At 42.2% G+C, this 13,085-nt stretch overlaps 1 protein-coding gene across 2 annotated transcripts in view; it reads left to right on the plus strand.

The window, feature by feature from the left end:
• myo10l1 (myosin X, like 1) overlaps positions 1–13,085 on the plus strand; it is a 54,561-nt gene that overhangs the window by 38,062 nt on the left and 3,414 nt on the right. The window contains exons 14-42 of one of the 2 annotated variants that reach the window (XM_034207364.1): positions 232–298; positions 678–770; positions 877–945; positions 1,045–1,127; positions 1,524–1,626; positions 1,994–2,074; positions 2,194–2,318; positions 3,169–3,292; positions 3,411–3,517; positions 3,596–3,872; positions 3,975–4,844; positions 4,981–5,104; positions 5,799–5,940; positions 6,739–6,843; positions 6,949–7,044; positions 7,137–7,230; positions 7,394–7,449; positions 7,824–7,966; positions 8,380–8,574; positions 8,705–8,862; positions 8,955–9,075; positions 9,698–9,846; positions 10,060–10,208; positions 10,286–10,493; positions 10,639–10,775; positions 10,888–11,011; positions 11,511–11,849; positions 12,299–12,475; positions 12,562–12,753. In XM_034207364.1, coding sequence (XP_034063255.1) covers positions 232–298; positions 678–770; positions 877–945; positions 1,045–1,127; positions 1,524–1,626; positions 1,994–2,074; positions 2,194–2,318; positions 3,169–3,292; positions 3,411–3,517; positions 3,596–3,872; positions 3,975–4,844; positions 4,981–5,104; positions 5,799–5,940; positions 6,739–6,843; positions 6,949–7,044; positions 7,137–7,230; positions 7,394–7,449; positions 7,824–7,966; positions 8,380–8,574; positions 8,705–8,862; positions 8,955–9,075; positions 9,698–9,846; positions 10,060–10,208; positions 10,286–10,493; positions 10,639–10,775; positions 10,888–11,011; positions 11,511–11,849; positions 12,299–12,475; positions 12,562–12,753 — 4,708 coding nt within the window. The remainder of the gene's footprint in view (positions 1–231; positions 299–677; positions 771–876; positions 946–1,044; positions 1,128–1,523; positions 1,627–1,993; positions 2,075–2,193; positions 2,319–3,168; positions 3,293–3,410; positions 3,518–3,595; positions 3,873–3,974; positions 4,845–4,980; positions 5,105–5,798; positions 5,941–6,738; positions 6,844–6,948; positions 7,045–7,136; positions 7,231–7,393; positions 7,450–7,823; positions 7,967–8,379; positions 8,575–8,704; positions 8,863–8,954; positions 9,076–9,697; positions 9,847–10,059; positions 10,209–10,285; positions 10,494–10,638; positions 10,776–10,887; positions 11,012–11,510; positions 11,850–12,298; positions 12,476–12,561; positions 12,754–13,085) is intronic. The other variant, XM_034207365.1, reaches the window with a different exon arrangement.

A 13,085-nucleotide genomic window follows, 5' to 3' on the forward strand; every position in this document is an offset into this window, starting at 1 on the left:
GCCATAAAAGTATTTTTATTATAAATATAATGTACTTAAAAAGTTAATTAAATGTAAATAAAAACGCCAACATTTTTAAGGATCTTTCAAGAAGTGATTTAAAAGGGTTGACCATTACATTCACAAGCATGCAATCTTTCTAAGACATTAACAGAGTTTTACATTTAGTTGAATTAAATACTGTAGTGTACATCCATTCTCCGTGTGTAATTGTTTGGGTTACCTCTACAGGGAAGGTGTCCAGTGGGACGCCATAGACTGGATGGACAATGCAGAGTGTCTGGACCTTATAGAAAAGGTAAAACATTGATTAATCTATACATGAATAGGTTTTTAAATCTATGTATCATCTTTGCATCTGACCTGGAAGTAGAAATATTGTGTTCATAATCAGGATTTTCTACAGCACAGACTTTTCTCTATCAGAGTTGAGCTGAAGTGAGTTAAAATAAAAGGATGTGCTGTAAGTCTGGGATGCTCTCTGTAAACTGATCTAATAATATCAAACTGATATCTTAGAAAGTGGTGCTGATAGAATAACATTATGGTGTTTTCTCTCTCTCTCTCTCTCGTCTCTCTCTCTCTCTCTCGCTATCCTCTCTCTCTCTCTCTCTCTCCTCTCTCTCTCTCTCTCTCCTCTCTCTCTCTCTCTCTCTCTCTCTCTCTCTCTCTCTCAGAAACTGGGCCTGTTGGCGCTGGTGAATGAAGAGAGCCGATTCCCCAAAGGAACTGACTTCACTCTGCTGGAGAAGCTGCACAGCCGACACGCTGTGAGTTTTTTACATTCGGCATGCATTGTTCAAAGAGTATGTTGAGCTAAGTGGTAAACGTAAATGTATTTAATTTCCCTTTGTGCTATTTTCCTGTTTTCTGCAGACAAACCCTTTCTACTTCAAGCCCAGACTTGGCGATCATCAGTTTGGTATCAAACATTATGCTGGGGAGGTGAAAGATATATAACTGAGCCGCTTCATGTCAACATAATGTATTTGTTACCGTCTCAAAGTCCGGGAGATTCATGATGAACCTGTCTTTCTTGGTCAGGTGCTTTATGATGGTCGAGGGATCCTGGAGAAGAACAGAGACACCTTCAGAGACGACATCCTAAACATGCTTAAGGACAGCAGGCAAGACATTCACACGCTTTAAATAAATAGTTTATTGGAAAAGTAATACGGTACCAAGTCATTCAAAAAAAGAAATGCTTTCAGTTGTTTGAACTGATATGAATCTTTGGTCACATTTGTTCTACATTTTACAGTGACTAGAATGTATAAGGTGAAAACTATAATTCACAATCATCGAAATGTCAACTTTTCACAAATAAAGAAATATATAGAAATGTGTTTTTCACCATTGTGATATTTAAAATTGGCAAGAATCCATGACATACTAATTTAAGACCTCAAAATTATTTCAAAAAGGGTAAACAGGAGCAGTTTATACCTCATTTTTGTTTTTAGTTCTGACATTTCCACTGTCATATGTAGGTATGTAATCCATTTTTTGTTATGTTGCCCCAGACTGGACTTCATCTACGACTTGTTTGAGAAGGTCGGCAGCAGGAACAACGAGGAGAAGATGGGAACAGCCCGACGCAAACCCACCGTGAGCTCCCAGTTCAGAGTGAGTGATGCAAGCAGATTAAGATAAATACATTTCTAAAATAACAGGCAACTCGTAAACAAAAATGGTTTTAAAGGTCAGCACCACAGGGAGCTGGGGAAATAATTGAGCTTTAAGCTGTTCTATCCCACACATAGTCCGTACAGTATTACGAAAAAAACCTGGAAATAGTGAATATTAGCATTTTTCTTTGATAAATAACTTAGATGATCAATCGTTCTGTCGCTTAGCTAATAGATGTATTGACTAATGTTTCATCTTTTCACCCCTTTTTGGTTGTTTTACTTTCTTGCAAGTGACAATTATTCAATATCATATGAAATAAATGCAAATATATGTAAACATTTTATTTTCTCTGTGTCTTTAGGACTCACTACATTCTCTCATGGCCACTCTGAGTGTCTCCAACCCTTTCTTCATTCGCTGCATTAAGCCAAACATGGAAAAGGTCAGTCTGATTCCGTGTTAGTACTCAAATTCACATAAAAGCCTGTTTAGCAATGCCCTAATGAAGTATCAGTAATCTCAAACATTAATGTTAATTAATTGTTATCTTTTTACTTGTAGAATCCAAGTGTGTTTAACCCTGAGGTCGTCCTGAACCAGCTGAGGTATTCTGGGATGTTGGAGACAGTGAAAATCCGTCGGGCTGGGTTCCCCGTCCGCAGAACTTTTAAAGATTTTGCCAATCGGTAAGTATCTCTAAATGTACACTGTGGAGTCTATTTGTATATAACATTACAAGACTGATTCTTATTATTACATTATATGCTTATTGTGCTCATGAGATTGCTATGACTATAGAATAAATAGACACAATCACTAATCCCAGGTTCTGATGGGTTAGATACCAACGAGGGGAATAGTCAGAAGAAAGTTTAGCTTGCAATATTGAAAGTAGCAAGGTCGAGTGCAGAGACTGAGAGAACACAAAGAGGTAGTCAGAACAGCACATCGCACCGGCCTTCACTTTGTATGGGAGCCGCGCTCCCCCGCAAAGCTAGGAAGCAACATTATGGTTTCCCACTATATCTGAAGAAACGTTAGAGAAAACAAATTAGTATGATGGTGCCAGAGTAGGGAGGGACTTCCACAGGCCGGCCGAATGCTGATTGGAGGATCGTGTTGCCAAGAGACTCTATCTGAGTCTGCGCACCAACCAAAGAGAACCAAGTCTAAACCGTGGTATCTCTTCAGCTAGTCTTGACCAATCATAAATGTACGGGCAACGCCCTGTGTAATAAAATGTATTGTTGCACGAGGTTCGAGGCTCTTGACGGATTTGGTGGTTACAGATTACAGCTTTGCTGCCTGTGATTCCCAAAGACGTGATGAGTCCTTGGCCAAGTAAAATATATCTTTTGCTCTCTTTTACAATAAATAGTTCAACTTAGAAGTTGTCTGTCTTTTCTGGAATTCTGAACCCAACAACACTTACCGTTTGTCTCAAGTGTGGGTGTGCGTCGTTAAGTGTCCTCCGATTGTTTGACCCTTTTGCTGAGGACTTTTCCTTATTTGTTCTCTTTCTCTTCTGCCTGTCAGGTATAAAATCATTCAGAAAGAGAAATCCTTATCATCAGCAGCAGGAGATGATAAGAAGAAATGTACAGACCTTCTGTACAGATATGACAAGACCAAGAAAGAATGGCAGTTAGGCAAGACCAAGGTAACATTTAGTAGTATTCAGAAACTCTATTTCAGACTCTATAAAGCTTTCAAGTTTTTACAAGTTTTCTACATCACATTAGAGAACTTCCTCCTAACGATTCACCTTTGTTCTGCAGGTGTTTATGAAGGAGGCTCTGGAGCAGCGTTTAGAGAAAGACAGAGATGAAGTTCGACGTCAAGCTGCCATGATAATTCGAGCCCACCTCCTCACTTTCTGTGCTAAGTAAGACCCTTCTAAACGGACCTGAAATGTATTTGTACCATTTCCTATTCGCTGTATGTTTTTTCTCGTTGTCCACAGGAAGTTCTTCAAGCGTGCTCGCGCCAGTGTCGTCACGCTCCAGAAACACCTCAAAAGGCACCTCCAGCGCAGGCGGTTTGTGAAGCAACGTAAGGCAGTGCTGGTGCTGCAGAGACACAGGCGAGGTCAGGTCGCTCGCACTCGCGTTCGAAAAATAAGAGAGGAGAAGAAGAAGAAAGAGGATGCAGAGAAGAAGAAAGACGAGGGGGCGGAGGAGGAGAAAAAGGAAGGAGCTGAGAAGAAGGCTGAATCACCAGAGGACGATGATGATCCTTCAGTGCGTTTTCTACAACTCTAACACATTTGATTCTTCCTATTAATACAGAATAAAACAAGTATTGCGTTTATTTTGCCCCTTCTCTTCTCTCCTACCATCTAGGTTGAGGCCCGGCAGATGGAAGATATCCTGCAGTTGGAGCGAGAGATCGAGCGCCTGCAGAAGAAGCGAGAGGACGAGGTGTCCCAGCTGTGTGAGTCCTCCAAACAGGAGCTGCAGCTGCGGCGGGACGCTGAGATCAAACGCATGAAGAAGGAGGCGTCCCGCAAAGCCACGGAGCTCATCGACCTCCTGAACTTCGGAGGCGTGGACCCTTCGATGGGAGCAGCGGTGGTGCCCCAGCCTGCTGCAGAGGCGAAACCCCCGAAACCTGCAAATGCCACCAGAGGAGCGTCCAAAGAGGAGGAGGTGGACGAGGGGTTCCATGCTGAGGAGGAGTGCATCCCCCTCCCTGACTTCCCTCCTCCTGCTGAGACAGACGCTCCCATCGATCAGGAAATATTCGCTCACCTCCCTCCTCCGCCGCCTGCGTTCGCAGAGGGGACAGTGCCTCCTCCACTCCCTCTGCCCGCAAACGGTGCCCCTGTTCCTGGAATTCCTCCCCCTTCACCTGGGGATGGTGCTCCTCCACCTCCTCCTCCTCCACCTCCCCCAGGAGACGGGGAAAAGAAAGATGGAGACTCAGACAGGGAGGTGAGCATGGTGGAGAGCCTGGCGGACGGAGAGGAGCCCATCTACAGCATGCCGGCCGACACAGAGTCCGACTACGACCAGGAGGAGGAGGACGGCTCCGTCAACGCCGGGGACGACAGCTCCGTATCCGGGAGCAACCGCGGGAGCGCCACCGTGACGGACGAGGAGCACCCGAGGAAGTCCACGTGCACCAACGCCAGCATCGAGTCCTACAGAGGCAGCTCCGACTCTGTGAGGACACACACTCACACGCATCCTCACACGCGTGCACGCAGACATGTATGAGCAGCTCTGCAATGAACATTTGATATTCGACTACGTTTTGATGAAGGAAATCCGATAATGTGATGTTCCTTCTCTTGTTGATTTGTTATTATGTGCAAGAAATAATTCATGTTTTTGTATGGTGTTGCAGTATGCAGACAGTGACGATGAACATGATGGCATGATGGACACTGATGAAGAAGTGAACAATGGCAGAGTGACCTTGTTTAATGGGAATGGACCCCCATATTTCCATGGCTTCCTCTACATGAAGGGTGGGTTTACGATATATTATCTGTGTTTCTTGAACCCTTTTCTCTCTCATTTTAAAATTAAACTATCTACACCATTTCATTTGTTATTTGTGTGATGGGAACTTCTGAAGCAATGGAGATAGGACTCAGAGAGACACGAGGAGAGCAGGAACTTTGATGGCAAACACTGATGGTTTATTTGGAGCTTCGGCCGGAGAATTCACAAGACATGTCGTGTGTCACGAGTTGACACAGTAGATGCCGTAGGGAGGCGTGTGGTGCAGTGGGTTGTCCCTTGGTGTTCGGATCAGATGGGTCACAGGTTCAAACCCCACTGCAGTCAGTCGTTGTGTCCCTGGGCAAGACACTTCACCCCAAATTGCTCCTGTGGGGATTGCCCACAGTATTGAGTATGTAAGTCGCTTTGGATAAAAGCGTCTAACAAGTGACATGTAATGTAATGTCAAACCAATTCTGACGATCTCTACCCCAGACCCATGTATTTAGCTGGTAGAGAGAGAATAATGAACATTGTGCATAACAAGATAAAACCATAACACCTCTACCAGCTGACGCCAACAGGCAGGAACAGGGAGACAAAACACTGAGAGGACAGCACCCCAGTACAAACTGATAAACTGGGTCACAGTTATGGGCCTAGGAAAATATTTCCCCAACAATTTGTATGACGGTATTTTATTCTGTGCTCCCTCAGCTGGTCTGATGATCCCGTGGAGGAGGCGTTGGTGCGTGCTGAAGGATGAAACCTTCATGTGGTTCCGGTCCAAACAAGAGTCTCTGAAGTCCGGCTGGCTCTACAAGAAGGGAGGAGGACTCTCGACTCTCTCACGGAGGTTGTTGTAGTTGTTACTGAGTGCAGACTGCATGCTATACAAACCACAATCTTTGTTGCGAGTGATGTTCACTGTAATGTTGGTTTGAATGATGAATATGTGAGTGACTATCTGTGTTGTCTAACGAACGCTTTGAGCCCTCTGCAGAGCTGGAAGACTTCAGTGTCCCTCTCGAGCGTATACCTTTCTGAGATTTTATTTCTCGATTCTTTGTTTATATTCTACAACATTAGCTTCTTAACTATAGTACATTGTCTAAGTAAATAGAACATAGGATAAAGATTACATTTAAGTGGGAAGAGTAGTACAGTTTCTTCTTGGTACAAATTATGTTGTTTGCTGCTTGCTTTTATTATTCTATAATAAACAACTTACACATAAGTACTGTTTCAAATATTCACAAAACATAAATACATTTGAATTACCTTAAATATATTATAAATGGCATAAAACACAACAAGAGGCTGTGCATAAGATATAAAACAGTTATGTGTGAAAATGTATATAAAAAGTATATAGTATGCAAATGACAATCACTTGAAATCCAAAAGATTATTCAGAAAGCTAAATTATATTTTTCAAGTTTTAAATGGGACTTATATAGATTAAGCATTATGTAACTTCCATTCTTTTCTACATGTAAAGTTAGCCTGAGGTAATAGGTATTCCATAAAAATAAGCTTAATACACTTGTATTCTAGATCAAGAAGTCCGTAAAGAGCATGTATCATTTACACAAACCTTTATAGAGTCTAGATTAGTTTGTCTTGGCTTTTTTTTATTGTTTCTCTTCTGCCTCAGAAACTGGAAGATGCGCTGGTTTGTGCTGAGAGACTGTAAACTGATGTACTACGAGAACGACAGCGAGGAGAAGCTGAAGGGAACCATCGACATCAAAGCTGCCAAGTAAGACTTCCAGAAAGCTCCATAGACAAAAAACAAAAAGATATACACTATTTCTCTGTTTCAACACCTAGAGGGTTCAGATGTGCACTGTTTGTATGTTTACAGAGAGATAGTGAATAACCATGAGAAGGAGAACGCTCTGAACATCGTGACAGATGACAGGACGTATCAGGTGTTTGCTGAGTCGCCAGAGGATGCAAGGTGTGGTGGAGATTTTGTAGATAACTTCAAGAACTTAAGAAATATATTAATTTATTCAAACTTGTAATGTGTGACTATGTCTTTCTGTGCAGTGGGTGGTTTAATATGCTCAGTAAGGTGCGTGTGTGCACTCCTGAGCAGCTGCTGGAGATGTCCCATGAACAGGCCAACCCAAAGAACGCTGTGGTCAGTCTCAACAACAACATAATAACCTGTTTTGTGTTTAAGTTATTCAATACTATGTTGTGGCTTGTGTTGAGTTAGAGGACTTTAGAATTGCTTACAGTTCACAGTAGAAGCAATAGAGCAACATTAATAAACGTTTGAATTCTTCTCCTTCGTCCTTCAGGGAACTCTGGATGTGGGGCTGATCGACTCGGTTTGTGCTTCAGACAACCCTGATCGGTAAGTTGAATTAATGATTGAAAAAGGAAGGAAAGGCTGATTAACTTTGAATATCTTTCTTCAATATTTTCAAATAAGGGAAATTGTAAAGCTTTGATGTGGTGTCAGTCCCTACAAATGGATAATAGAAGAAGCTCTTTAAAAACAGTTTAGCACATTTTTGATGTTTTTAAAGCATAAATGGAAAATGAAAATCCCTTGCAAAAAATCAATCCATTCTCTGTGTAGAATCATTAGATTCTAGTTTGCATATCAAAATTAACTGGAAAACCCAATATGCCATCACTATTGATTTATAAATACAACTTTTGGATACCCTTAAGTATCCTTAGGTGGAATTTTATAACTAAAAGTCTATAATGTGACTTTTGCAGGCCCAACTCTTTTGTCATCATCACGGCAAACCGTGTGATCCACTGCAACAGCGACACACCGGAGGAGATGCATCACTGGATCAGTCTGCTGCAGAAACCCAAAGGAGACGCCAGGATAGACGGACAGGAGTTCCTGTGCAGAGGTGAGAACTCATTTCATCACAAAACATTTTTAGGGATTTATTAAAAACCTTGTAAAATAGGGTCCGGTATGGATGGTGATAAATGTTTGTTTAAATGGTATGTCAGTGTGTTAAAATATATAATAACATAATAACTCTGTTTACTTTAGGTACACTAACCATTACAAATAAGTTTAGTTTAATAGGAATGTTATTCTTATCATAATATTTTTTTTGAATAATATTATATATATAGTATTTAAAGACCTCATTTTATGACAGATTTTGAATTAAAATATCGCAACATAATATTTGTTTGCGATACGAAAAGACGTGCGGATCATATCAATTAATTGCATGCCCCTGCTGATCCTCTACACATTAATGACATCTTTCCTCTGATCTCCCTCCCTCTCTCTTTATCTCTCTTTCAGGCTGGCTCCAAAAGGAGATGAAGACGAATGCTAAGAGCACCTCCCTGAAGCTGAAGAAGCGCTGGATTGTTTTGACCCACGGCTCCCTGGATTACTACAAGAGCTCCGAGCGAAACTCCTCCAAGATGGGAACTCTGGTCCTTAACTCGCTCTGCTCAATCATTCAGCCGGATGAACGGGTGCACAGGGAGACAGGTGGGCAAAGAGAAGTGAAGGGAAAGGGCAAATGTAATCCGGGATTAGACGTAGGAGGTTTGAGATTACATGTAGCAAGATCCTTTTGGTTTATTACTTAAGTAGTAATATATGATTGCTGTTTTGACAGGTTACTGGAACATCATCGTCTACGGGAGGAAGCATTCCTACCGCCTCTACACCAAGATGCTGAACGAGGCCATGAGGTGGACAGCTGCCATACAGGGAGTCATAGACAGCAAGACCCCGATAGAGACCCCGACTCTGCAGCTCATCAGAGACATCAAGGTAAAAAAAACCACATATCTGTTAAGTAAGCATATTAAAACGTATTAACATGCACTGACTTCTAACTTGAATTTGATCTTGTGTGCTCTCAGGAGAACAGTGTGAACGCAGACATCGTGGAGCAGATGTACCGGAGGAACCCCATCCTCAGATACACTCAGCATCCTCTGCACTCGCCTTTACTGCCCCTCCCTTACGGAGAGGTCACCATCCGTAAGTAAAACTCAACAACCTAAACTCTAGAGCTTGCACTGGAGTCAAATTGTCTTTTTTGCTTAGGAAGTTTCCTATTTGAGTGAAATGAGCTGAAGCAGCCTTGATTAGAGCTGGTCGATTTTGTACATGCCGAGGAAAAGTGCTTAAGTACTTACTTTCCTATACACTTAGGGTACACTGGACCATGCTTTATGAAACATATTTCATCTTTTCCCTAAGACCCTCTGAATCCTCCTTCACATCTTTCCTTAACTTCATGTTGTTTTCCATCAAGGTCAGGAAAAGATGGTCAGGAAAAGACAAATGACGATATTCTCTGACTCTTTGACTGGGGCAGCTTAGTTTTTTCTTCTGTTTCTTCCTCGTCTTCTCCTTCAGCTTTCCCAGTGTTTGTGCTTTTAAAGCTTCCATACATGTAACTACCCTTTGCAGGTCCAACACAAACTAGTCTATGCATCCTCAAATTAAATTACAACTCTTGCTTGCCTGAACAAAGATTAAAAAAGCTCTAATCATCACAATATTCCTTTTTATTTCTTGCATCTTTGATAAGCTCCATGTTTTTTTTCCTCTTCTCTGTCTTTGCTCACCTTTTTCTATTATCCTTGTCTGTGTGCAGTCCAAAGGCAGCAGGGCTATGCCAGTCTGCAGGATGAGGCGGTGAGAGTTTTCAACTCCCTGCAGGAGATGGAGACGCTGGCGGACACAGTGCCCATCATTCAGGGCATCCTGCAGACCTGCCAGGACCTGCGCCCTCTCAGGGATGAGGTACTAGCTTTGCAAAAAAATGCTAGAATAAACATTCCAAAAACTGTAAATAAATAGATTTAGACGATTTTCTCACATGACAAAAGGACATATAATAATAATAAAAGCACTTTAATATAAACCTAATATTTCAGAAAGGGTCTGATAATTCAGTTTACTGATAAAGATTGATTCAAACTTCACATATCTCAAATCCACATTTCTGTTTTTCAGGTATATTGTCAGGTGATCAAGCAGACCAATCATGTGCCTCAGCCTAACAGCCCCGCCAACCGGGCTCACTGGCACCTGCTCACCTGCATGAGCTGCACCTTCCTCCCCAGTCGAGTCATCATCAGATACCTCCGCTTCCACCTGAAGAGGTGAGTGTTTGTTTCTGCATTTTGTATTGTGCTGTTCTTGATCTATCATTAATGGCAAACAAATGTATCTCACTCAGGGTACGGGAGCGTTATCCTGGTACGGATATCGAGCGTTACGCTGGTTTCATTGCGGAATCCCTGAAGAAGACCAAGACTCGTGAGTTTGTCCCCTCTCAGGAGGAGATCGCCGCCCTGCTGGTGAGACAGGAGATGAGCACCACCGTCTACTGCCACGGAGGAGGCTCCTGCAAGATCTCCATCAATTCACACACCACAGCTGGAGAGGTGCACATAACAAAACACACTCAGAATCTGGCATAGCATCCTCTCAGTAAAAAATATTTTAAGACCTACGACCAAATGGTTGTATTACTGTGTGGGGTTTTGTGCGGTTTTTTAAAATGTCTGTGTTTTTATGTTGCTGCTGCAGGTTGTGGAGAAGTTGATCAGAGGCTTGGCCATGGAGGAGAGCAAGAACCTGTTTTCTCTGTTTGAACACAACTCCTGCACAGACCGAGCTTTGGAGAGCAGAGTGATCGTGGCAGATGTTCTGGCCAAGTTTGAAAGGTATGTATACCGCTGTCATCTAGTCAAAATACTGATCTAGAATGATTAATAACTGGTAAGTGGATTGTTTTGGTCATATGGTTACTTAACTTGCGTCTACCGTTTTATCCAGGTTGGCAGGCAGTGACGAAGAGGAGGAAGAAGGAGAATGGAAACTCTACTTCAAGCTCTACTGCTTCTTAGATGTAGAGAGCATGCCAAAAGAAGGAGTGGAGTTTGCGTTTATGTTTGAGCAGGTAAGCTTTACACAACACACTGTCTCATCATTTTTTAAATGATATATCTTTCTCAATAATAATATCACTACTTAATACTTGAGGTCATTTCAAAATCAAACAGGACAGGATTGGATCGATGCAAAATAAATGATGGCTTAATCGAGAAAACAGATGGATTTTTGACAGTAGTTGACAGATTCAGGTTTTCCTAAACATAATATACGTACATTGATCTATGTTTTCAGCACCTAGTGCCCTCTGCAATTTTTTGTAACACTCATTACTCCTATTTTTATGAAAGGCAAATGTGGTAGCCTTATCACAAAAATAACCACAAAAGTTAAGTTACATCTTTACACTGTTTGTAATCCCTTTTATAAAGGGATATTTTACTTGCTTAGTGGAAAAACTAATGTTATTAAATCAATGGAGTACTTATGTTAGAACCACACTGCTGCAAAACAAACAAATTAAGATCTGTATGATACACAATAAATGTTGTTGTTTTCTCTCTCAGGCTCATGAGTCTTTGATAAGCGGTCACTTCCCGGCCTCAGAGGAGGCTTTGCAGCACCTGGCCGCTTTACGTCTCCAGTATCTCCACGGCGACGGGGCAGGACGAGCCGGATGGAGCCTGGGTAGCGTTTATCCTATCAGACGCCTCCGCAATCGCATCCTTCACTCCACCAAGCAGGGTGCTGGGGCGGCAGGTGGAGCCGGAGGAGGAGGAGCAGGAGACGGGAAGGGAGCGGTGGGAGGACCGGGGGGCGTGGGAGTCGAGAAACGAAGGACCCCGAGCTTCCTGGACGGCAGCCTGAGGAGAAGTTTTAAAACTGGGTCTCTGAAGAAGCAGAAGGTCAGTGGTGCAAGTAGAGCACATTTTACTGCAAATGATGTATACTTTATGTTTTTATAACCACAGAGTGCAGACACACAGAACACAAGTTCTTTGCAGCTTTTAGCAAGCGTTACACAAAATAAAAAATGGTGGCAAAATTCACATAATTTCTAGTTAGAGAGCTCAAACTTGCACACACACATTTAGTCTCAGAGTTTTGAGGAAGAGTCTGGTTCCCAAAATGTTACACAAAAGTAATAAAGTCCCCCTTCAGCTGAAATATGTATGCATTAACAAAGTAACTTGTTTTTTGTTTATCGATTAACATAAGATTAAGGGGTCGACATGATCGTTCAAACTAGTCTGGTTTACAAAATCAAAGATGGACCTCCCTAAGAAACTGGATTTGCTTTCTGAATTTCTTTAAGAAACTGTAAGGGTTCTTCATTGATTGACTGTCATTGCAGGTGGAGGAGGAGCAGATGCACGAGATGTGGGTGAAGGAGGAGACGTCGGCCACACGGACCAGCGTGCTGGAGAAGTGGACCCGGCTGCAGGGCATGCCCCAGCATCAGGCCATGCTTAAATACATGAGCATTAGCAAGGAGTGGCCTGGATATGGATCTACTCTGTTTGATGTGGAGGTGAGAGAATAGTTGAGCAAATGGTGGATAGCAAGGATTGTTGCAAAAACCACTAAGTAACCTCTTCTTCTTCTTGTTTTCTGCAGTGTAAAGAGGGTGGTTTCCCTCATGATCTGTGGCTGAGTGTGAGTGCTGACAACTTGTCGGTGTATAAGCGAGGCGATCCGAAGCCCCTGGAGACCTTCCAGTACGTTCACATCACCTTCTTTGGGGCGTCACAGCCCTGCACCTACAAGATCATCGTGGACGAGAGGGAGATGTACTTCGAGACACCACTGGTGAGAGCTCAATATTTACTAACTTTTATCATTTTCAAGTATTTTTTTCTTCCTTTTAAGGGCTGCGAATCGGAACTGGATTTCGGTACTCAAACCTAGCTGCACCTGCAGATTAGTTTCATCTTTTCATTACTTGTTTTGTCTATAAAATGTTGATTGTTTATTATTTTTGATGAGGATCAACTTTATTAAAGAGAACTGGTTCCTCTGGATGACTTTAAAGGAGTTTTTATGAATTGAAGGCAGAGACATCTAACTTTAGATGTTTTCGTTTATTCAATCATGTACAATCATATTTTTTATTTCAACGAGACTCTCTTCTCATAAATAAA

Source organism: Gymnodraco acuticeps, unplaced genomic scaffold (genome assembly GCF_902827175.1).
Source record: "Gymnodraco acuticeps unplaced genomic scaffold, fGymAcu1.1, whole genome shotgun sequence".
Classification (NCBI taxonomy): domain Eukaryota; kingdom Metazoa; phylum Chordata; class Actinopteri; order Perciformes; family Bathydraconidae; genus Gymnodraco; species Gymnodraco acuticeps.